Source organism: Myotis nattereri (assembly GCF_964212035.1).
Source record: "Myotis nattereri genome assembly, chromosome: 5".
Lineage (NCBI taxonomy): Eukaryota > Metazoa > Chordata > Mammalia > Chiroptera > Vespertilionidae > Myotis > Myotis nattereri.
Window position 1 is genome coordinate 79,881,871 of NC_138080.1, and position 22,724 is coordinate 79,904,594.

Here is a 22,724-nt window from a genome sequence, read left to right on the forward strand (position 1 = left end):
AACACCTAGTTTTGGATTCAAGAAGGCTTATTATTTAGTTTTTGTAGTAAAAACAGTTTATTATGATTAGATATTCTTAGTCTAAGATGAAATACCAAACACCAAAACTGCTTAATATTTGAGATATATTTCAGATAAACTTTATAATATCACCTATGAATATACATTCAAGGGCACCTTTCCAAAGAACACTACTAATCAAAACACAGGAAGACATTTGGAAGAACTGTAATAGTGCCACAACTGACCATAACTAATAAGAAAACTTCTACTTTGGTGAACAGTGTCCAAGATTTAAAATTATCAAAAGTATAACTATAATTCCCATACACATTATAAAGAATATTTTAAAAATGAAAATATATTACAAAAGTGGCACATTTTATACCTTTAATTTGCTTCCGCAGTTTGGTAAGCTCTGTCATCCATTTTAATACCTTTGGGTTTGCTGCAATATCACTGTAAGAAGGCTGGAAAATAAAGAAACAGAACACTGACACTTTTGTGGTAAAAAATAGTTACATTAATTTATGCCTAAGTAATATTTTATAGTTTCCACAGCAGAGATTTCACTCAATCCTCATTTTCAACTTACCTTATTTTAAGTAGATATGAAAGCTCTCAGAGCAGTATTTAGCAACTGGCAAGAGCCAGATTTGAATATGGGTCTTCTTTCCACTTCATGTTCTGATTATTAAATTTATTAAACTATCTCTTTCTCCACCTCCTACCCTTGGTACTTGTGGTTTGGAGGGAGAACAGAAGTAATATTAATGTCATTTGTCAATGTAAAGCAGTGGTTCTCAACCTTCCTAATGCCGTGACCCTTTAATACAGTTCCTCATGTTGCGGTGACCCCAACCATAAAATTATTTTCGTTGCTACTTCATAACTGTAATTTTGCTACTGTTATGAATCGTAATGTGAATATCTGATATGCAGGATGTATTTTCATTGTTACAAATTGAACATAATTAAAGCATAGTGATTAATCACAAAAACAATATTAATTATATATGTGTTTTCCGATGGTCTTAGGCGACCCCTGTGAAAGGGTATTTCGACCCCCAAAGGGTTGTGACCCACAGGTTGAGAACCACTGATGTATTTACTTTAAAAATTCTATAGCCCGGCTGGCATGGCTCAGTAGTTGAACGTCGACCTATGTACCAGGAGGTCAGTTTTATTCCTTGGACAGGGCATATGCCTGGGTTGTGGGCTTAATCCCCAGTGTGGAACATGCAGGAGGAAGCCGATCAATAATTATCTCATCACTGATGTTTCTCTCTCTCTCTCCCTGTCCCTTCTTCTCTGAAATCAATAAAAATATGAAACTCTACAAGCTGTTTTTCCAATGGAAATAGCTGGCATGAAAACCAGGAAACTAAGAGATCTATATAATTTTAGATCTGTATGATGTCTGGGCATCTCAGATTCTCTTTCCCAGGAAGAGATGGACTAATGCTCTCCAAATACATTCTCCCAGTTCCAATAGATCTATCTCACACTGGAAATGTTACAAACTTACCTTGCTATTTCTTTCCCTTTCAAACTGTTCTTCAAATTGTCTGATTTTTTTCTGAAGTTTCTTGACCAACTGATATGGTGTTCTGTCTTCTCTTTTTTCATCTTTTGAACTAAAGGATGATCTTCGAATCCTGAATTAAAACAAGAGGCAAACACTATGTGTTAAATTTTTAAGTTAACACCGTATCTCTTATTGCCCTTATGTAACATGATACTATTACCAAGAAGTATATCCCTAATACTAAAAAACAGAAAAAGAAACTTATGCTATAGTGTTACAGGCCATAAAATTAGCTAATGCAAGCACTGACTAAAACAATTTGAAATCATTCAAAAGTTGTTTGGGCAAAGGCAAAAACAAAGCTATCTAGGCAGCTCAGAGCTCTTTTTGTGTTCAAACTGCACAGGAAAGATTTTGACATTAAGGATCAATTCAAAATTTTGACAAGCTCCACTTGCTGCTTCCCTTCCAGAGATCTGTAATCCAATCATAAGTGATTAAATGAATAAATGCACCGTGAGAAAATTTCTATTAGAGAACAGATCCCAAACAGTATTCCCCAATGAACCCAGAATTTAGGGATCAAAAAAATTAAGCTACAAAAATGTGCTTCATGATATATGGGAGAAAGCTTTGAACCTCATTGCCTGAGTTTCAAAGGACCTGGGTACATAATAGGAATTACTCCTCATAAGTACATAAAAATCATATACCTAGCAAAAGACAGTGCTTTAGATGAGGAAGTCAATGTCTCTGGATCATGTAAGAAACGCTGGCTTTGGCCAAAATCTAAACTACGGTGTGATAATACTGGAGGACAGTCCTCTTCCAGGGGGTGATGATTCATTCTTCCAGCTTGTGGAGAGAGTTGAGCCTCCCCAGACTCAGAGTCTTCCTGCCAAGACTTAAAAGCAGGAAATGGCTCTGTAAAACAAACACAAAGAATAGTACCATGGGTCTCTTGGTTCCACATGGAAAAGAAGTCACACAACATCAGCTATATGTCTTTTAAATCAGATCATTATGTGGTGAGTCATATAATATTTATGATATTAAAAACAAGGAATATTAGGATCTTCATAAAGCCTACTATAGTTTAAAATTGCCTGAGTTTCATTTTTAAGTCTAGAGTTCTATTTTCATATAAGGAGTTAATACTTTAAATTTCTGAACCTAGTCGCAAAGTAAGAAAGGACACTGTCAAGCTCTTTAAAATTACAAAAATGTTATTTTTCAAGTATGGCAAAGTCTTCATTTAGAAACACTCAAAAGTCCTTAGGCAGGAATTTAACTTAGCCAAATGCTGCCAGGTGAATAAATTGTCCCTGACTGTAAAGTGGCTATGTTAAGAAGTGGAAGCTAGCCCTAACCGGTTTGGCTCAGTGGATAGAGCATTGGCCTGTGGACTGAAGGGTCCCAGGTACGATTCCGGTCAAGGGCATGTACCTTGGTTTCGGGCACATCCCCAGTAGGGGGTGTGCAGGAGGCAGCTGATCAATGTTTCTCTCTCATCGATGTTTCTAACTCTCTATCTCTCTCCCTTCCTCTCTGTAAAAAATCAATAAAATATATTAAAAAAAGAAGTGGAAGCTATTCCCCAAGCTATACAGAACACTCACCAAATGGAGTTCTCTGACTCCAAATGAATTCTAACATTTCCAAATGAGTAGCTAACTCACCTAATAGCACCTAGCCTCTAACATTAAACTGTGGTGGTTATTTTCTGTTACAGGATTCTGATGCACAATATATATTTTAATAATTAAACACCCAACAGTATTATCAAGACATAATTTAATAGCACATCTTTCCTAAGCACATTTATTTTATTGGTTACCCTGTATGTTTTCAAATAAAACCACAATGACATATTTAATATCTTTGCATATATAAGGCTTAATTACATATAAACACAGAGATAAATACACAGGCCATAAATATACGCCAAATATAAAATTAACTTTCAAGTATTACTGGAGTCTGTGGGGAAGGGGAGACACTTTTCACTTTTCTATCTACACATTAACTTTATTTAAAACTACAATTTAAAACTTTTATGCCATGGTTATTAACAATAACAAAAATGAGTTTTAAAGTATTTTTGGATGCAAAGATGGTTTGACAGTGTCAAAAATCAAGAATGACGTTTTCTTTTTCTGCACTCAATAGCTAAGGATTGTTACTTTAGTAATTTAGTTTCTAACTTTATGCATTAGCAGTTTAAAGCATTATAGTTTTGCCAGGGTAATAAAAACATATATTTTGTTAGTTTTTAAAGCCAAGATCAACCTGATCACTAAAAAGGTACAAAGCGTGCCTTTCCACAAGAAACCCAGCAATAAAGTGATTTTCAAAGCAACCCCTTGTACCTGCTTCCCAGCATATAAGTAACTGGCAAACATTTTACAAGAAATCTCCTATTTTAAGAAAAGATAGAAATAACAGAAACAATTTTTTCTGGGTACCATTTTTAACCCAGATCAGTTTTCCAACCATATGGGGACAGCAGGAGAAGGGCTAATAAAAAAGGCAAACAAAGTGAACCATAAAAAGGCATAAAAACTAAACTATGGTGAACCATACTTACCCTCCCCATCTCTCTGCAGATGCATTGTTTTGAAATCAATGATGGGGAAAGTGATAGGGCATGATGCTAATAAAATGGAAAAAAATGGCAAAAAATACTAAAGTGAACATACAGCACAGTCAGAACAAACCATACACATAACTAACACAAGCCAAAGATACCAAAAATATTATCCTAAAACCAATTAGGCATTCCACTCAAAAACTTTATCCAAAGAAATTACTAACCAAACTTTAAAAACAAACACAAACATAACATTTCCATTTCAGCAAGCAAGGCAAAAAAATCAAAGAGTACTGTTTATTAAAACTCAAACATAAAACTAAAGAAATGGAAACTCTTAACCAGGTACTGTTTGAAGCTTTTCAGTATAATTGATTTGACACACACAAAAAATCTCCCTTTGACTGTTCTTTGATTGCTGTTTTCCATTCAAGAGTTAGCAGGAGAGAATCTAAAGGAAAAATGTTATCCACTTCCATTAAAAGCCAGGACCTTTTGAACAACTGCTACAAATGCATACCAGTGGTATATATGTGCTACCTGCTTGCTAACTGCATTCTACTGACTATACTTGGAGCAATACAAAAAAGAAAACTCACACATAGGAAAAAGTGGACCTCTATCTGGAGTCACCCCACTTCTCTGCTAAGAGTTACACTCAACAAGGTTTGTCTCTGATTCTAAGGTATCTAGGGTTTAAAGTAATTCAGCCTCTTAACAAAGACATTTAGAACTAGAGGCCCGGTGCACGAATTCGTGTACCAGTGGGGTCCCTCGACCTGGCCTGCAGGATCGGGCTGAAACCGGCTCTCTGACATCCCCCAAGAGGTCCCGGATTGCGAGCGGGCGCAGGCCAGGCTGAGGGACCTTACCAGTGCACAATTGGGGCCAGGGAGGGACACAGGAGGTTGGCCAGCTGGGGAAGGACCATAGGAGGGCTCCAGGGCGTGTCCAGCCTTGTCTCTCTCGGCTGCATCCCAACAGCAAGCTAACCTACCAGTCGGAGCATCTTCCCCCGGTGGTCAGTGCATATCATAGTGAGCAGTTGAGTGGCCTTAGCGTACCATTAGCATATTATACTTTGATTGGTTGAACGGCTGACCAGCTGACCAGACACTTAGCATATTAGGCTTTTATTATATAGGATATCCTAACTTTACAGAAAATCAATCCTTGTGTTATTGGCAAAGTTGGAAGGAACAACATGGTGTGCTAATGGCCACTCTTCCAAGTACATACAGGTTCATGAATGAGAAGTTCACTCAGATGTCTGAAAAATCACTGACCCTATTCCTGGAAGTGCCAGAAGGAGAACTGCAGGGACTTGTCAAGGCTATTGAGCCAGGTGGGTGACAGGGCACTTTGGGCACTGAAAATCAGGGATCGGTAGTCAATGTTACCTCCCTTCCATAACACCAGCTGTTAAGGGGTGGATTCTGACACAGAAACAAAAAAGAGGCCAGCATTAGGTTCTATTTGGGAAATGCCCAGAAAGCTGAAGCTAGACAATGTCCTATTTCCTCAAATGATGAAAAATAATTGCTCTTTTATGCTTAATACTTAAGATGAGGACCTTCAGCATTGGATTGTAAAGGGCTGCATTCTCCATGAGGAAGGAGCCTAAGTCCTTTGTCAGAATCCCAGCCTCATCTTTCAGAGATTCCTTTCCTACTGTGGCTTGAGGGATGATCTATTGACCATCATTCCTTTTCAGTGACTATGCCAGGATAAATAACTAAGAGGGACATTTGATTTTCACTGCCACCAGGATGCCAACGTGTCCCCCTAACTCTGGGGAACATCTTCATAAATTCTAAACATCCTGAATAACCCAGAATATAGCAAATGAAAGACAACTTCCTTATCTGTGTATCAGTCTAAGTTAAAACACATAATATGCCACTGGGGGGGGGGGGGCGCGCATACAAAACATCTAAACAAAAAAAATAGAGGGGGAATGGGAGACAGCAGTAAAAGTTGGCACAGAGAATGACTTGGTTGGGACTTTAAAAATTGGCTATATCTTAAAAATAAATACATAAAACACTCCAAATGTGATCAGGTGAGTTGACTTAAGGCGGCAAAAGGATTGGTATTGGCATTGCAATTTCTCGTTATTGCCACTGTATGTTATTAGCTAACTTGCCAAAGGTGAGATATCCAAGGGATCTTCATCCAAGTGAACAAATATGTAACTTTACTTAAGATTCCTGAGTTGTCTCAATTCTTTTTATCAAGGAAGGTGTATGATCCAAAAGGACTCCTGGATCCAAATTTGTTGCTTGCTAGCTCTTCCCACCCCAACATTTTATTTGGAAGTTTACAAATATACAGTTAAGTTTAAAGAATTTTACAATGAACACCTGTATCAATTACCTAGATTCCACCATTAACATTTGACTATACATGCTTTATAACATTTATCTACCCTATTAACCATCTTATTTTTTCATGAATGTCAAAGTAAAATGCAAATATTAGCATATATCCCCATAAACATGCAAACCAATCACTGGAATTCAATATTTATTTAGTTTTTGCTTTTTTTGATAAAAAAGAAAAACTCATATATAATGAAATCCAAGTACCCAGATGTCTTGTTTTTTAAATTTAAATTCTAACTTCTCTCCTTTATAAAAATTGCTAGGGCCTGGCTCCCAAACTTCATAACCAAACCTAACAGGGAAATGGTACAGTATTTGCACAGAAATGCCCCTGAAGATCTTTTTTTTTTTTTATGATCATAAAGAACAGGCAGCTATGTATAAGTCCCCTCTTTAATATGGTGAGATCCCCAAGACGTCAAGATACTAGACTTTTAAAGACTGGTCAATATTATCTAGTTTAACAATTAATAAAAGCCTTTCCTGAGTGTTTTATTTTTTACTGTTTTAACATTTATCTTCAAAGCTAATGGATCAGATAAGATCGTCTAGTTCATAAGAGATAGTTGCCCCATAATCTCATTAATGCATTTGACTAAAAACATTCACTCTTCTTATATGAAAAAGAGAACAGAAAATAAAAATCAATAAGATTTCCAGAAAAAGGCCAGTAATCTCATAACTGCTTGGAAAATTTCATTTACAAAGAACATTATCAGGAAAATAATTCATGTGAGTAAAATTACCTTCCCATTTATCACCATCAGAAATATTCTTCAGATCTAAATGTGGAATTTGGACACATGCTGCTTCTCCTTGAACACCACTTTGATCTGCTGGCACTTCTGATTCAGTGTTGGCATTCAAATCACACATCTTGGTACAAGAGTCCTGTATTTTAAAATAAAGAATACATTTCACATCTAGGAAGCTTTTCAAACCCATCTGACAGACAACCAGCATATATCCTGTGTAGTCTTCATTAGTTTACTGTGTCTATACAATAAGTTGCCCCACTCCCACCATCCACAATACTTTCAAATATAAATTTGCAGTTTTATATGTCTTATTAGGAAACAATGTTTGGACCCCAAATTCAGGAAAGTATTTTCATAACTAAGTTTCTTGTAACCAAAAGTGACATAGTAAGTGCTACTTTAACTGTAAAACATTTGGTAAGAGTATATTTTAAACCCCCTTGAGATCTATACAACTCAGAAGTTAAAAGCCAGATATAATAATTAGAAGCTTAAGCCTAGTCAAATTTCTAAGAACCATAAACGAAAAAGAATTCTTACCAGAATTAAGTGCGACAATTTATCACTGTCAAATGACAAATATTCTTTCCTAAAAATACAAATAAAATTATTAGTCTTTTAAGAATAAATAGGTTACTATCACTGCATATTTCTTACCTAGATTCATCTCTTCCCCATAGAGTTAGCATTTATAATGTGACAGAAGAATGACAACTAGACACATTCCCATTCTTTGGAGCCCTATATCTGAAAATCACACACTACTGAAAAGATCCACAGAATCACTTCAGGTTAGAAAAATTAAGTAACACTCACCACCTTCCCATACAACCACACACACCCCCCAAAATTTTCTTTAAACTGAAAAGAAAAATAAGCCCGGCCAGAGTGGCTTAGTTGGTTGAGTGTCATTTTGTGCACCAAAGGGTTGCCATTCAGGGCACATGCCTGGGCTGGGGGTTTGATCCCCAGATGGAGCACATGTGGAAGGCAACCAACCAATCAATGTTTCTCTCTCTCTGCCTTCCTCTCTCTAAGCATGTCCTTTGGTGAGGATTAAAAAAAAGAAAATCCAAAATAAATAGAAACCAAAAGAACTGAATGTATAATACAAAAGATTTTGTCAAATAAATATTAGTTTTAACCAAACAGCTCTATATTCCCTCACTCTAGGATATATTTTTCTTTTAAAGATGATTTTTGAAAGGTATAGCTATGACCTATATCTTAAATCTGATTGTGTTCTATCACAATCAAAACTTCTAAACCTCTCCTTCCTAAAATTATCATGATAAAATGTAAATAGGAAATTTTATTTCAATTCACCTCGTATTTCCCCACAAAAACCCACCCCTATTTAGAACAAGTGTAACAGCAAACTATCACAAATGATCTCTGCTTATATAACCAGTCAACAGAGCATCTAGTATCATAGTAGGTTAAAAATATAGTTACTGAGGGAAATTTCTTCTCCCCAAAGACACTGTGCCAATTTACAATGATATGCACAGGTGCTACTTCTACCCTGCCATAACAGGATATGCACTCAGAAAATAGGTCTTGATCTAAATAGGGCAAGTCATCTCTTCATATACCTAATTAATTATCTTATTCTTGCTAAACATGTAAACAACTAAATTCCCTGGCAAACTCAAAGGCCTTCCTTTGCTTAGAATAGGAACAAGTGGTGGGATAAGCTAAATTGTACCCTAACAGACTAAATTCAAGAAACGTGTGTGTTAAACATACAAAATGTAAAATCCACCTAACCAAGAAACTCTTTGGATCTAAAACAAGTTTGCTAACCTATACACAAGTTGAAGAGGAAAGAGCTTTTTCCAAAAAGATTGAGTCCTCACTAAATGGATCCTTATTGTTCTACCAAATCCAGATGTCATCATTCTGGGGATGCCTGTCAATGCTGTTAATCTTATATCTTCAGCCCATAGCTCCAATACTCCCTGGGCTGGAAGAGGGTCATTCCTGCCTCCTGAAAGGAAGCACAAGGAACTGCTGTAAGCAGGAAATCTGTGGACCTTCAGAGTATGGGGACACTCCAGAGACATGGCTCCAAAGAATTTACTTACCCTCAGGGAACAGGTTTCCTACTCACAATTAAAAGAGACAATGGCATTAACGCAAGTTTATCCTTGCCAATAGGCTATCACCAAATTAATAATGCTATCTGGAATTTCTCAGTATTTACAATCTAGTCTGCAACTTTATTACTGATTTGTTTTCAGAATATCAATTATCTTTCCTAAGAAAGTTACAATACACTTCTTAGCAACATCTTAAAGAATCACAAAAAGGGTAACAAAATCTAAAACCTACGTGGTGACTTAAAACATTCTAGAAAACTTCTTACTGTTCAAAGAGACTCTATCTATTGAGTATTAGAGTCTCCATTGTATATGGAAACTACATATGGCTTAAATATTCACTGCTGCAAGGCATCCCCTTCCCATTACTGCTGATAAACAAGGAGGGAAACAAGCATCAACTGCATGAGATGGTTATGCAAAGTGAAGTCAGACGAAAAAGATCCCCTAAAAAATATAATTCAAACAAACTAACAAAACGAGCTAAAACAAACTCATAGATAGACACAACAGAACAGTGACTACCAGAGGGGAAAGAGGGTGGGGAGAGCAAATTAGGTAAAGTGGGTCAAATATCGGTATACCAATATCGAATTATATAATGTTGTACACCTGAATCTTATATATTAATGATGTTATCTCAATAAATTTAATTTTTTTTATAAAGAGACAGTCCTGGGACATACCAAGGAGAAGAGGAACAAAAACATCCTATACATATTTGTTGAAGCAAATATACTACAATCTTTCAGTTAGTCATGCATAGTTCCAAGACTATGATACACTGAAAGATATATTGAGAGTATCAATAAATTCCTAATTGTTCTACAAATGAACTGAAAGTTTTAAGTGTCTCTAAGGTGGCTGTGTTCATCCCTCTGAATGTTTTCCAAGTTTTAACTGTCTAAACCTACACCCTTTTGAATTTAATCAGCTTTATGCTTACCATTAAAATAAGAAGCTTGGTTCTTTAGATTATCTAAAATATATGCTACAAAAGAGTCATCGAAAAATTCCACCCACAAATTTAAGAACCCCAAATCTCAAAATGATTCATTAATTAGCAACAATAAGAGAAAATGCTTACCTCTCAAGACAGCCATCTTCACTATCACCATGGTCACCACATGGCTCTAACAGTATACCTACAGACTGATAAAAAGAACACCACTATTGTATTAATGGAGCTCCTAATACTCATATATGAGAGGAAGTTTCCAATCTTAGAGAAGTAGATCACAAGTTAGTCAAATGCCCCTCTTTAGCTCACTACCTTATTATGTAATAAGTACTACTACCACTATCACATTCTTTTTCCTTCCTTATAATTCTCTCCTCCAAAAAAGATTGTTTTGTGTCCCACTTGCAAACTCTGCTTCTCCTGAGTCACAAACATAGAAGTTGGTAACTTCTTAGCAGGTGACAGAGAGGTCATGTAGTTCACCAGATCCTTTTATTTGAAACAACTGTGAATCTCAAAACACATAAGAACACTCCTCCATTTCTTAATGGGCTTAGTGACACCATCCCATTCCTATTACTCCCCATAATAAATACCTACCAAGTCTAACACAAATGTCCTGTACATTACTACAAATTATGTAAACTTCTTAGTGTTTATCACTACCTCTGAAATCAACAAAGGGTTCAATTCAAGATTCATTTGTTTTTTTTTAATTTATTGATTACATATGTGTCCTTATCCCCTCATTACCCCCCACTCATGCCCTCACCCCCCTGTTGTCTGTGTCCATTGGTTAGGCTTATATGCATGCATACAAGTCCTTTGGTTGATTTCTCCCCCTTACCCCCACCCTCCCCTACCTTCCCTCTGAGGTTTGACGTTCTGATCGATGATTCTCTGTCTCTGGATCTGTTTTTGTTCATCAGTTTATGTTGTTCATTATATTCCATAAATGAGTGAGATAATGTGATATTTGTCTTTCTCTGACTGGCTAAGAAACTGACCCAATTTTGTTTAATATGAAAGACAGTCCATAATTATCTGAAAGAGCTATTAAAATACTTCTCCCTTTTCCATCTACTTATCTCTGTAAGGCTAAATTGTCTTCATACACTTCATACAAAAGAATCTATAGCAACAACCATGACACTCCTCAAAATAAAAAAATTTTAAATAGCCGCTTTTTATTAAGAAAAAAAAGCAACCTTATTTATGTTACCTTGAATGAGTGTATTATTGTTTTATTTGAGTTAAGAAACATTTTTATATTTCTGTTTTAATTTCTAATATAGTAAAACTGATAAATATATCTATGTAAATAATACTTTTATGGGATCCTCAGTAACTTTTTGTTGTTGTTGTTAATCCTTACCAGAGGATATTTTTTTCCATTGATAATTAGAGAATGGAGGGGGGAGGGGGGAAACGACATCAACGTGAGAGAGACACATCAATTGGTTGCCTCCCACACACACCCCAACCTAGGGCGGGGATAGAACCTGCAACCTAGGTACGTGCCCTTGACCAGGAATCAAGCCCTCGACCCTTCGATCCTCAGGTCAATGCTCTAACCATTGAGCAAACAGTCCAGGGCAAGGATCCTCAATAACCTCTATATCTATAAAACCCTAATATGCAAATAGGCCGTACTGCGGAACAACTGGTTGCTGTGACATGCACTCACCACCAGGGGGTGTGGGTGGAACATGGCAGGCATCAGCAGCAGGCGGCAGAGCACGGAACATGGCAGGCGTCAGCCATGGCGGGATGGTGGAACAGGTGAGCAGGGGTGCCAGACCAAGGTGGGGCACCGCGCCAGTCACTGTCATCAGGGCAAGCCTCTGGCAGGGCAAGCCTACTGAAAATTCTTTGCTCCCGCACACCACAGTCCCGCCTGGTGCTCGCACCTGCTGCTGGCACTGGCCTCACTTGTACACACTGCCGGCAATAGAGCCACCACTCGCAGCTGCTGCCAGTGCCCAGCACCAATTGCTCAGCACAGTCAGTGGGTGTGAGCAGCAGCTGCTGGCCCTGATTGCCCCTCAGGGCTTCTCCACCCGCCCCTGCTCCTGAGGGGCGATCGGACCGGCAGCCGCCTCTCACACCAGCTTCTGGCACCAGAGCTGCTGCTCGCACTAACTGCTGGTGCCAGAGCTGCTGCTCACACCCACTGCCGGCGCCAACCCCACTTGCACCCGCAGCTGGCGCTGGAGCCACCACTCACACCCACTGCTGGCACCCAGCACCGATCCTGATCACTCAGTGCTGTCAGCGGGTGCAAGCAGCGGCTGCTGGCCCCAATCACCCCTGAGGGCTTCTCCACCTCCCCCTGCTCCTGAGGGGCAATCGGGGGCCACTGTGAGGGGGTGGGCGGGGACACAGAGTATGGGCCAAGACCAGCCCCTGTGCCCACCACAGCCTCACCGCTCACAGTTCCTTTCAAGGTGCACAAATTTGTGCACTGGGCCCCTAGTCTATATAGATAAAAGCCTAAGTGACTGGATGGCCGGTAGCTATGACACACACTGACCACCAGGGGGAAGACACAACACAGGAGCAGAAACCACAGGCATGGAAACATGGAACAGACTGATGAATCTCAGAGGGAGGAGGGGGGAGGGCAGGAAGAGATTAACCAACGATCTTATATGCATACTAGAGGCCAGTGGGGTCCCTTGGCTTGGCCTGTGCCCTCTTGCATCCAGGATCCCTCAGAGAATGTCGGAAAGCCGGTTTTGGCCTAATCCCCGCAGGCCAGGCCAAGGGACCCCACCAGTACACTAATCCGTGCACCAGGGCCTCTAGTTTAAGAATATAAAGAGGTCCTGAGATACAAAGTGTGAGAAGCACTGGTCTAGAAATAGACTTCAGCAACCTTCATTTTCTAAAACATAAGATCATTTGATGTGGCCCTGCCAAGACAGTAAGGGTGAGTTAAATTTTTGACCAAATATAGCAGGCTAATTTTTAAATTGATAATTTTATATGGCCCTCAAATGATGTTATAAATATCCAAATGGCCCTTGGCAGAAAATAGATTCCCTACCCTTGCTCTAGAATATAGTAGCTTCGATTTCTGGGTACATGAAATAACTATTACCCAGACCAAATATTTAAAACAAGACCTGGTGTTTTACTCAAAGAACCAAATTAAATCCTAGCTCTACCTTCCTCTCTCTAAAATCAATAAATAAAAATAATTAAAAAGAAATGTTAATGAGCCCCCTTCCCCCTTCTCTCCCATCCCACCCACCCTGCCCTACCCCCACCCCTCTGGAAAAAAAAATGTTAATGAAAATTACAATGTTCAAGTTTCCCATAATAGGCTGTAATTTAAAAAATCTGCTGGAAGAGGTTTATGGGGGAAAAAAGGAAGACCTATGTAATACTTTCAACAATAAAGATTAAAAAAAATCTGCTATTGGAGAAGGCACCATGAAATAGGTACTACTATGCATTGTTAATTGATAGTGTAAATTGGTTCAATGGAGGGCCATTTGGCAATATATAGTAATATTACAAATGCATGCATTTTATGACCCAAAATTCTTCTTCTATAAATTTATCCTAAGATAAGCTTGTATAAGGTGAAATGGTTAATTCTGAGGCTATTCACTGCAGCATTTATTTGCATAGGACAGTTTGGGGTTTTTTTAATAGTTTTATTTTATGTCAGTATGATGGAGGAGAAATTAAAATGGATAGATGGGAATAGGGAGGTGACTTTTCCATAGATCCTTTTGTAACTAAATTTTTTACTATCTGAATATATCGCTTTTTCAAAAGACAAATATGTAAAAATTGTATCTTAAAATCTGTAGAGCCCTGGCTGGTGTGCTCTATGGTTAGAGTGTCAGTCCATGCACCAAAGGGTCACCAGTTCGACTCCCAGTCAAGGGCACCTACCTGGGTTGCAGGTTCAATGCCTAGTCAGGATACACGTGGGAGACAACCAATCAATGTGTCTCACATACATGTTTCTCTTTCTCTTTCTCTCTCTCTCTCTCTCTCTCTCTCTCTCTCTCTCTCTCTCTCTCTCCCCTGCTCCTTCCCTCTTCCCAAAACTCTCTAAAAAAAAAAAAAAAATCAATGGAAAATATATCCTCAGGTGAGGATTATCAAAAAGAAGCAGGAAAAAAGGGTTGTCACTAGACTGGGATAAAGGTGAAAAGAGGGTGTGTGTTTTTCATACTACACATGAGAGAAATAATAACATAAATATCTTAATGGAAATGATCCAGGAGGCAGGCAGAAATTAATAGTCCAGGAAAGGGTAAGAAGACAACCTCAGAAGCAAAAACCATGAATAGAGGAATTAATCTAATATACCAGAGTAAATAGCATTAATACACAAGCAATATACAAGTCCAGTCAGTAGTAACAGCAGCAGCTTAAATTCTGTGAAATGTTTTCCAATTTATAACATAATTTTATACTTTTACTTCTTTCCATATTTAAAATAATTCTCTAACATTGGTATTAACCCTTCCCCTCCCCCCCACTTATCTATAGAAAAGAAAAAAAAGAAGCTCAGAGAATTTAGGTGACTTACTAAAGTCACACTGCTATGAAGAGGTGAAGTCAGAATACAAATCTCAATTGCCTGACTCTAAATTTATTATACCTACTTTGATTTATGGTTTAGAACAAGCATGTCAAACTCAAAGGCTAACACAGGCCAAATAAACAAGGTTTAAAGTTTATGTGGGCCACAAAAAAACAAAAGCTTCAATTTTCATAGAAACATAGGTTTATTTTGATAGAGACATGCTAGATACAAAGGGCTGAAAATGAGTAATTGTTAACATAAAATAACAGAAAATTTTAATAAAAATTAATATTTTTTTCTTGAACATTAACTTACCAGACACTGAATAACTGCACAAATGAACAAGTGTAACACAAATAAACCTATTTTTCTTGTTCTCCAAAAGCGAAATATTTGCTGTTGTGCACACCAAACAAGTCAGTCCAAGACTAATGACGTGGCCATCGGCTGCTAAAATATTCACTGCTAGTATCAGTGGAGAGAAATGGTGTGCCTGCGCGTAAGGCACGTAAGGGAAATGAATGCAACACAATTATAGTAATCAGTCATTAGTGAACATTGTGGTTCATTATGAATAATTATGTATAACAGGATATTGTAAAAATTAAGTTACAAAATTTTTATTAAAATGTTTCTTCCATACTGTTATATTGGCTGGGCCGTGAGTTTAACATGCTTGGTTTAGAATGAAAACATGCTGAAGAAAACTTCCTTATCAATTAAGTATATTACCTTAAAAAGTGTTATCAAAGCTATACTTTGAACCTAGCCAGTTTTGCTCAGTGGACAGAGCGTCAGCCCGTGGGCTGAAGGGTTCTGGGTTCAATTCCAGTCAAAGGGCATGTATCTCAGCCCTGGTCGGGTCTCATGTAGGAGGCAACCAATCAATATGTCTCTCTCACATCGATGTTTCTCTCTCTGTCTCTCCCCTCCCTTCCACTCTCTTTAAAAATCCTTATCCTTGGGTAAGGATTAACAACACCAAAAAGTAAGCTCTGAAACATGTCTTAGAAAGATGCTGCTTTGTACATTTATTGAAATTATGTTAAAAACAATGCTACTACTAGCAATTGTGACAATGAAAATAATTTATTTTTAAAATTATATTCATGGGTTTTCTCTAATTATAAAAAGGCCCTTCATTAAAAAAACCTGGGAAATAAAACCTTTTAAAAGAACAAAATTTAAGGACAATACCACCAACCACCTCAACTAACGTCATAATTTGTCTTTCCAGAAAATATCCTATATGATAAAGAGGTAATATACAAATTAACCCTCACGCCCTCACAAGATGGCTGTCTATGACCAGGCCGGCAGGGGGGTTAGTGAGGGGCGGGGGGGGGGAGGGCAGTTGGGGGTGACCAGGCCAGCAGGGAGGGGGCAATTGGGGGCAACCTGGCCGGCAGCAGGGGGCAGTTAGGGGCGACCAGGCAGGCAGGCAGGTGAGCAATTAGGAGCCAGCGGTCCAGGATTGTGAGAGGGATATCCGACTGCCGGTTTAGGCCTGATCCCAGGGACATCCGTCGAGGGGTCCCGGATTGGAGAGGGGCCAGGCTGGGATGAGGGGACACCCCCCCTCCCCAATGCACGAATTTCGTGCACCAGGCCTCTAATTTAAAATAAGGCATTTTATACCTACTTCTCTACCCAATAATGGTTCCTCACCACTACTAAAATAATGTGTGTTCCTTGAATCAAAATATATACGTGTGTTAGAAAAGATAGTGAACTATGGCTTCTGCTGTCAAAGGAATACATGAAACAATCAGAATTGTATGTTTAGCACACCCAACGGATTTTTTTTTAAGTCTTTGCATTTCTTACCTGGTTATTTTCTTCATCATCGAATACAAAATCTTGCTGCATAACTTCATTGTCTAAATTAGTGCTGGCCACAGGTTCTGAGCAGTCTCTGCTTCTTTCACTGGCATTAATAATATCATCAGCAATATCAACCCTAGAAATGATGATTAAAAAATCAGATCAGGTCAAATATTGAATATGTAATGCCTTTAAAATAAACAATGATCTGAAACTTTTACTTATTAAAGAAAATACACCCTTTTCATAAAAATCCACTCTCTCTTTATCCTGCCAAGTTTCATTAAATGCACTAAGTTTATTTTTGTCTCTCCAAGGGATGTTGTAAGGAATCTACCTTGTTTGTTAACTCTTTTGAAAAAATGAATGGTGCCCTGGCAGGTGTGGTTCATTTGGTAGGAGTGTTGTTTCATGCACCAAAAGGTCACAGATTCAATTTCTGGTCAGGGCACATACCTAGGTTGTAGGTCCTATCCCCAGCCCCAGAAGCAATGAATCGATGTTTCTCTCCCTTTCTCTCTACCTCCTTTCCCCTCTCTCTAAAAATCAATGAAAATGTCCTCAGATGAGGATTTTTTTTTAAAAAAACAAGATGAATGGCTTTAAAACTCATTTATGTACTAAAATAACAATTTTCCTTAAAAATATCCACTCTCAATCATAATAATGACCTATTTGTTTAATTAAAATACAAATTTAGCCCTAGCCAGTTTAGCTCAGTGGATAGAGCATCGGCCTGCAGATTGAAGGGTCCCAGGTTTGATTCCAGCCAAGGGCATATGCCCAGCCCAGGCTGCGGGCTTGATCCCCAATAGGGGATATGCAGGAGGCAGTCAATCAATGATTCTCATCATTGATGTTTCTCTCTTTCTCTCTCTCTCTCTCTCTCTCTCTCTCTCTTTCTCTCTCTCCACCCCCCCCCCGCCTCTCCCTTCCTCTCTGAAATCAATAAAGATATATTTTTTAAAAATAAAAATAAATAATACAAATCTAGCACTAGACACCATAGTGTCCAACACTTTACCAAATACAACAGGAATAGCTCTACTGCAGATTTCCCATCTTACATAATTTAGAATATACAAAACTCTGCAGGTTTTTGTTTACAAAGACAATACCACTACTGAGAGAAAATGAGTGGTAAAAATAAGAATACTGTCCCCAGTTGTAGAAATGAGAATATTGTCTAAGCATGGGCATAGGTTTTCAACATCTCTAGCCAAGCTAAGGGCAAACTCTAAGGAACCTGCTTATATTACATCTTTTGAAACATTTTCCCACTTTTTCCAACTTTTAAATACTGCTTTTTCCCTTCATATTCAGCCCAAATACTCCCTATAGATCCAGTTCTATCAATTTTTTTGTTTTTTTCCTTACTCCTCACCAGAGAATATTTTCCCATTGATTTTTAGGGAGTCTGGAAGAGAGAAAGTAAGACAGAGAGAAACACATCGATTGGTTGCCTCCTGCACAAGCCCCGGGCAGGGCCCAGGCCAGAGAAAAGCCTGCAACCTTTACCGTACCCTTTACCAGAATCAAACCCAGGACCCTTTAGTCTGCAGGCCAATGCTCTATCCACTCAACCCAAATGGCTAGGGCAGTTCTATCAGTTCTAATCATGCCTTAAAAGGAGATAAACCAGGGCCATTGCTTAGAGCTGCACAGGCTGGTGATGCCATTCACGCAAGCTACATGACACACCTGCAGTTATACAATACTAGAGGCCCAGTGCATGAAAATTCATGCACTGGCAGGGGGGTCCCTCAGCCCGGCCTGCCCCTTCTCAGTCTGGGAGCCCACACTGGTGAGAGGCGACCCAGTGATCAGGGGAAGGCAATGCCCATCACACCTCTGCTGCTGCCACTGCCAACAGTGCAAGCCTCAGCCGGCCCTGGTTACCTGAACCTCGGGCGGCCCTGGGCAGCCAGGCAGCTGCCATCCGAGGTTTGCCTGCACTTTGGGCCGGCCCTGGGCAGCTGGGCAGCCACCATCCAAGTCTTGCCTGCGCCTCGGGCCAGCCCTGGGCGGCTAGGCAGCCGCCAACCAAGGTAGATTCCTTACAACATTCCATGGAGAGACAAAAATAAACAGTACATTTAATGAAACTTGACAGGATAAAGAGAGAGTGGATTGATGGACATTCATTCATTTAAAGGTAACAAGTCATATTAAAGAATGGAGTTACATCACATAACACAGTACACAGAGGAACTTTAAACTTATGTAAATTCAACTAACAATGGCTACTCTTAAGGAAAAAGCAAAACAAAACAAAAAAACCATGTAAGGAGAAAGGAGGCTAGTGACAGGGGATAACAATTTAAACAGGAAAAGATGATTCTGCTCACCATGTCATTCAATGATCACATGCACCAGGAGTGATATTCTCCTGTCCCTGTAACCTATCAGTCTAGATCTCTGCTTGTTTCTCCTGGTGTGACCCTGTTGCACAGAAGTCTAACTTTTAGAAGTATCCTATCTAATAAAACAGAAACATGATAATTGGCGTACGACCGCTACCCTTCCCATTGGCTAATCAGCAAGATATGCAAATTAACTGACAGCCAAGATGGCGGTTAATTTGCATACTCACAATGATGAGAGGCGAAAGGGGAAGGACTGAAGAACGGTGATCAGCAACCCAGGCGGCAGGCAAGAGTTGGGGGGTGGGCAACGGCTGCCTTTCCCCACCCCCCAGCGGGTGATCGCCATAGGAAAGCTGGGGTTGCCAGCTGGCCTGCGGCCCTGATCGCCATGGCAATCGGAGGGCGGGAGGGCTGGGCCCAGGCCAGGCAGCAACCCCGGACCGCCATGGCGATCGGAGGGCGGGAGGGCCAGAGCGCAGGCCAGGCATCAACCCTGGACCCTCACCATGGCAATTGAAGGGCGGGAGGGCCTGCGTTCCTCCATCGCCATGGCGATTGGAGGGCAGGAGGGCCGTGTTGCAGGCCAGGCAGCAACCCCGGACCCCCACCATGGCAATTTAAGGGCGGGAGGGCCTGTGTCCCTCGATCGCCATAGCGATCGGAGGGCGGGAGGGCCGTGTTGCAGGCCAGGTAGCAACCACGGACCCCCACCATGGCGGTGGAAGGGCGGGAGGGCGGGGTGCAGGCCAGGCAGCAACCCCGGACCCCCGCCATGGTGATCAGAGGGCGGGAGGGCCGAGTTGCAAGCCAGGCAGCAACCACGGACCCCCACCATGGCGATCGAAGGGCGGGAGGGCGGGGCGCAGGCCAGGCATCAACCCCGGACCCCCACCATGGCAACTGAAGGGCTGGAGGGCCTGTGCCCCTCGATCACCATGGCGATCCGAGGGCAGGAGGGCGGGGCGCAGGCCAGGCCGCAACCCGGACTCCCGGAACCTCTCTTAAAGGTTCTCTTAAGGCAGTTGGCGAGGGACCTCGGAGAGCCCCAGGGGGTCCTGGTGCCAGCAAAACTGAGACCTGGGGCGGCTCTCCCCAGAAGATCCAGGGAACAGCCACTGCAGCCCACCCCCACCCCAGCGCAAGGCATGGCACGCTGGGCCCAAGGACCCACCCCCTCCCAGAGGCCCCTGGCTTGCTCATGCAGCCCTGGTCATATCACCGGAGCAGCTACAAGGCACAGAAAGCACCAGGGACAGCCGCTTGCCCCCACTTGTGTTTGCAAAGACAAGGCCGGAGGGTGTGAGGGCCGGTTCACATCTCCTTCTCCCTCCTTTTGCTCCTCCTCTGGCTGCTTAGCTCGCCCAGCTTCTTATCCAGGCTCCTCTGCAGCTGGGCCCACAGCCATGGGCAGGCAGTGGCTGAGGCAGTAGCGGTGGCTGCAGTGTGAGCAGAGCAGTCCCGGATTACGAGAGGGATGTCCGACTACTGGTTTAGGCCCAATCCCTGTAAACTGGCAGGACATTTTTCAAGGGGTCCCAAATTGGAGAGGGTGCAGGCCAGGCTGAGGAACACACCCTCCCCCGTGCACGAATTTCGTGCACCGGGCCACTAGTTTTTCATATAACAGTCTATAAAGGTAAGCTAACTACTTTATCTGATGTTCTGGGAGGAAAACCTGGCTGTGTTGGGCTTAATAAACAATTTCAGAGATTTTTCTATGTACATACGTGTATATATAATACTAGAGACCCGGTGCACAAAATTCGTGCACACATGCGGTCCCTAGGCCTGGTTGGCGGTCAAAGCGTGAGCATCTAGCGTGGAAGGGCAGGTCCCAGCTAACCTCTGGGCCCTGGGCAGCACCTGGACCCCCACTCCCTCCTCCTGACTCATGGTGCCCGAGTCCCCACGCGGAGATGCGGTGAGCATGGTTGGACACCACGGGCTGGGGTGCAGTGTGGGCCTCTGGGCCATCCAGCGGTGCCGCATGGAAGCCAGGCAGGCAGTGTGCTCTTTCCCACCAGGCCTCACAGATCTGTTCCTGCGCAAAACCACAGGGAGCCCATGGTCCTGGCAGCTGTGGTCCTAGCAGCTGTGGCCCGGCTCACCCAGAAGAGGCTGCACGGGTGCGGGGCGGGCTACTCGCAGGCGCCCGGCACCTGAGCAAAGGCTTCCCCAGTGCGCGAGCCCTGGCACCCTGGGGAAGGGTAGCAGGGGAGTGAGAGCAAACTCGGCAGACACCCCGCATTCTCACCACACCTCCGTCCCTGTCACCTCTGCCCCCAGGTAGCTGGCGAGAGGTCGCAGCCCCCCGCCCAGGCGCCACATGAGGTTGGTCGCCACCACCCACCCTCAGTTCCCTGTTGCAGCCCGGGGCCCAGCCCTGATCGGGCAATCAGAGCCTACTGGCTAGGGGGGGAGAAACCAGGAGGTCACGTAGCAAGCCCCATCCAGCAATCAGGGCCTGCAGGCTGGGGGCAGCTCCTGCTTTGAGCATCTGCCCCCTGGTGGTCAGTGCATGTCATAGCAGTTGGTCATTCCATCATAACGATCACTTAGGTTTTTATATATACTAGTATAGATAATTTACATACAAGTACATACAAAGTCACTTCTCACACAAAGTTCCAGAAATCTCTAAGATGAGACCCCATTATTTAAATAAAAATAAAGGTTTTTAATGATAACAAAACAATTTTATAACTCATAATAGTAGTAAAATGTTTTTAAAAGTTTCTTACTGGTTATTAGATCCTTCCCCATCACAATTAATACTTCCTGCTTCATTATTACACACCAGACTTTGCTGTTGTAAATTAAGATCCTGATCTATGCTGCTCTGCAGATCAAAAAGGTGCTGTTCCACAGTTGTTCTAATTGTTCTGTCTAAAATGCTACAAAACAGAACACATTTTAGTGAGACACAGTCATCCTAACTGCATATTTCACTACATAAACATAAATGTTAAAAACTATGACCAGTAAAACAAATTATCATGAATTTTAAATGAGTGAGCTAGAGTGTAAAAAGAAATACATAGAAGGAATACAAAACACAGGATCAAATTCTATAATGAAATCTGCCCAAATAGATATTATACAAATCAATTATAATGTCACTATTACTACAGAGGTGGGAAGGACCAGTGTCAATCATCCTCACTACTATATAGTCACTTAAATAGCCTTTTCAAAACTATGTTTATAAACAAAATAATTTACCATGCTCAGTTAAATAAAAGAAAGAAAATGTAAGGGTATTGTTCCTACTTTTTACGTGAAGTCTATTTCTTATTTTTCTTTTTATTTTAAACACTGATTTGTTGTTCCACTTATTTATGCACTCATTGGCTGATTCTTGTATGTTCTCTGAATGGGGACTGAACCTGCAACCTTGGCGTATCGGATGATGCTCTAACCAACTGAGCTTACCTGGTTAGGGCCAAAGTCTACTTCTTCAAGAAAATAATAAAAAAGCTCTAACAGTTTTCAATCTTACTGACTTCTTCATTTGTTTCTACTACAGTATATAAACTACTAACTAGTTTCACTGTGTTATGTACAATCCTTCCTCTAAAGGAAGCACAATAAATACATGATTTTCATTTCTACAATTCAGCAATATTTTTTTTTAACTTTTAAATTGTCTTCTGTAAGTA

General features: G+C 40.9%; 1 protein-coding gene across 1 annotated transcript in view; it reads right to left on the reverse strand.

Moving 5' to 3' along the window:
• FAM13B (family with sequence similarity 13 member B) overlaps positions 1 to 22,724 on the reverse strand; it is a 69,753-nt gene that overhangs the window by 13,314 nt on the left and 33,715 nt on the right. Inside the window, exons 10-18 of the mRNA XM_081090750.1 lie at positions 21,807 to 21,959; positions 16,703 to 16,835; positions 10,450 to 10,514; positions 7,801 to 7,849; positions 7,249 to 7,393; positions 4,116 to 4,181; positions 2,242 to 2,452; positions 1,529 to 1,658; positions 389 to 470 (exon numbers count right to left, since the gene is read on the reverse strand). Coding sequence (XP_080946876.1) covers positions 389 to 470; positions 1,529 to 1,658; positions 2,242 to 2,452; positions 4,116 to 4,181; positions 7,249 to 7,393; positions 7,801 to 7,849; positions 10,450 to 10,514; positions 16,703 to 16,835; positions 21,807 to 21,959 — 1,034 coding nt within the window. The remainder of the gene's footprint in view (positions 1 to 388; positions 471 to 1,528; positions 1,659 to 2,241; positions 2,453 to 4,115; positions 4,182 to 7,248; positions 7,394 to 7,800; positions 7,850 to 10,449; positions 10,515 to 16,702; positions 16,836 to 21,806; positions 21,960 to 22,724) is intronic.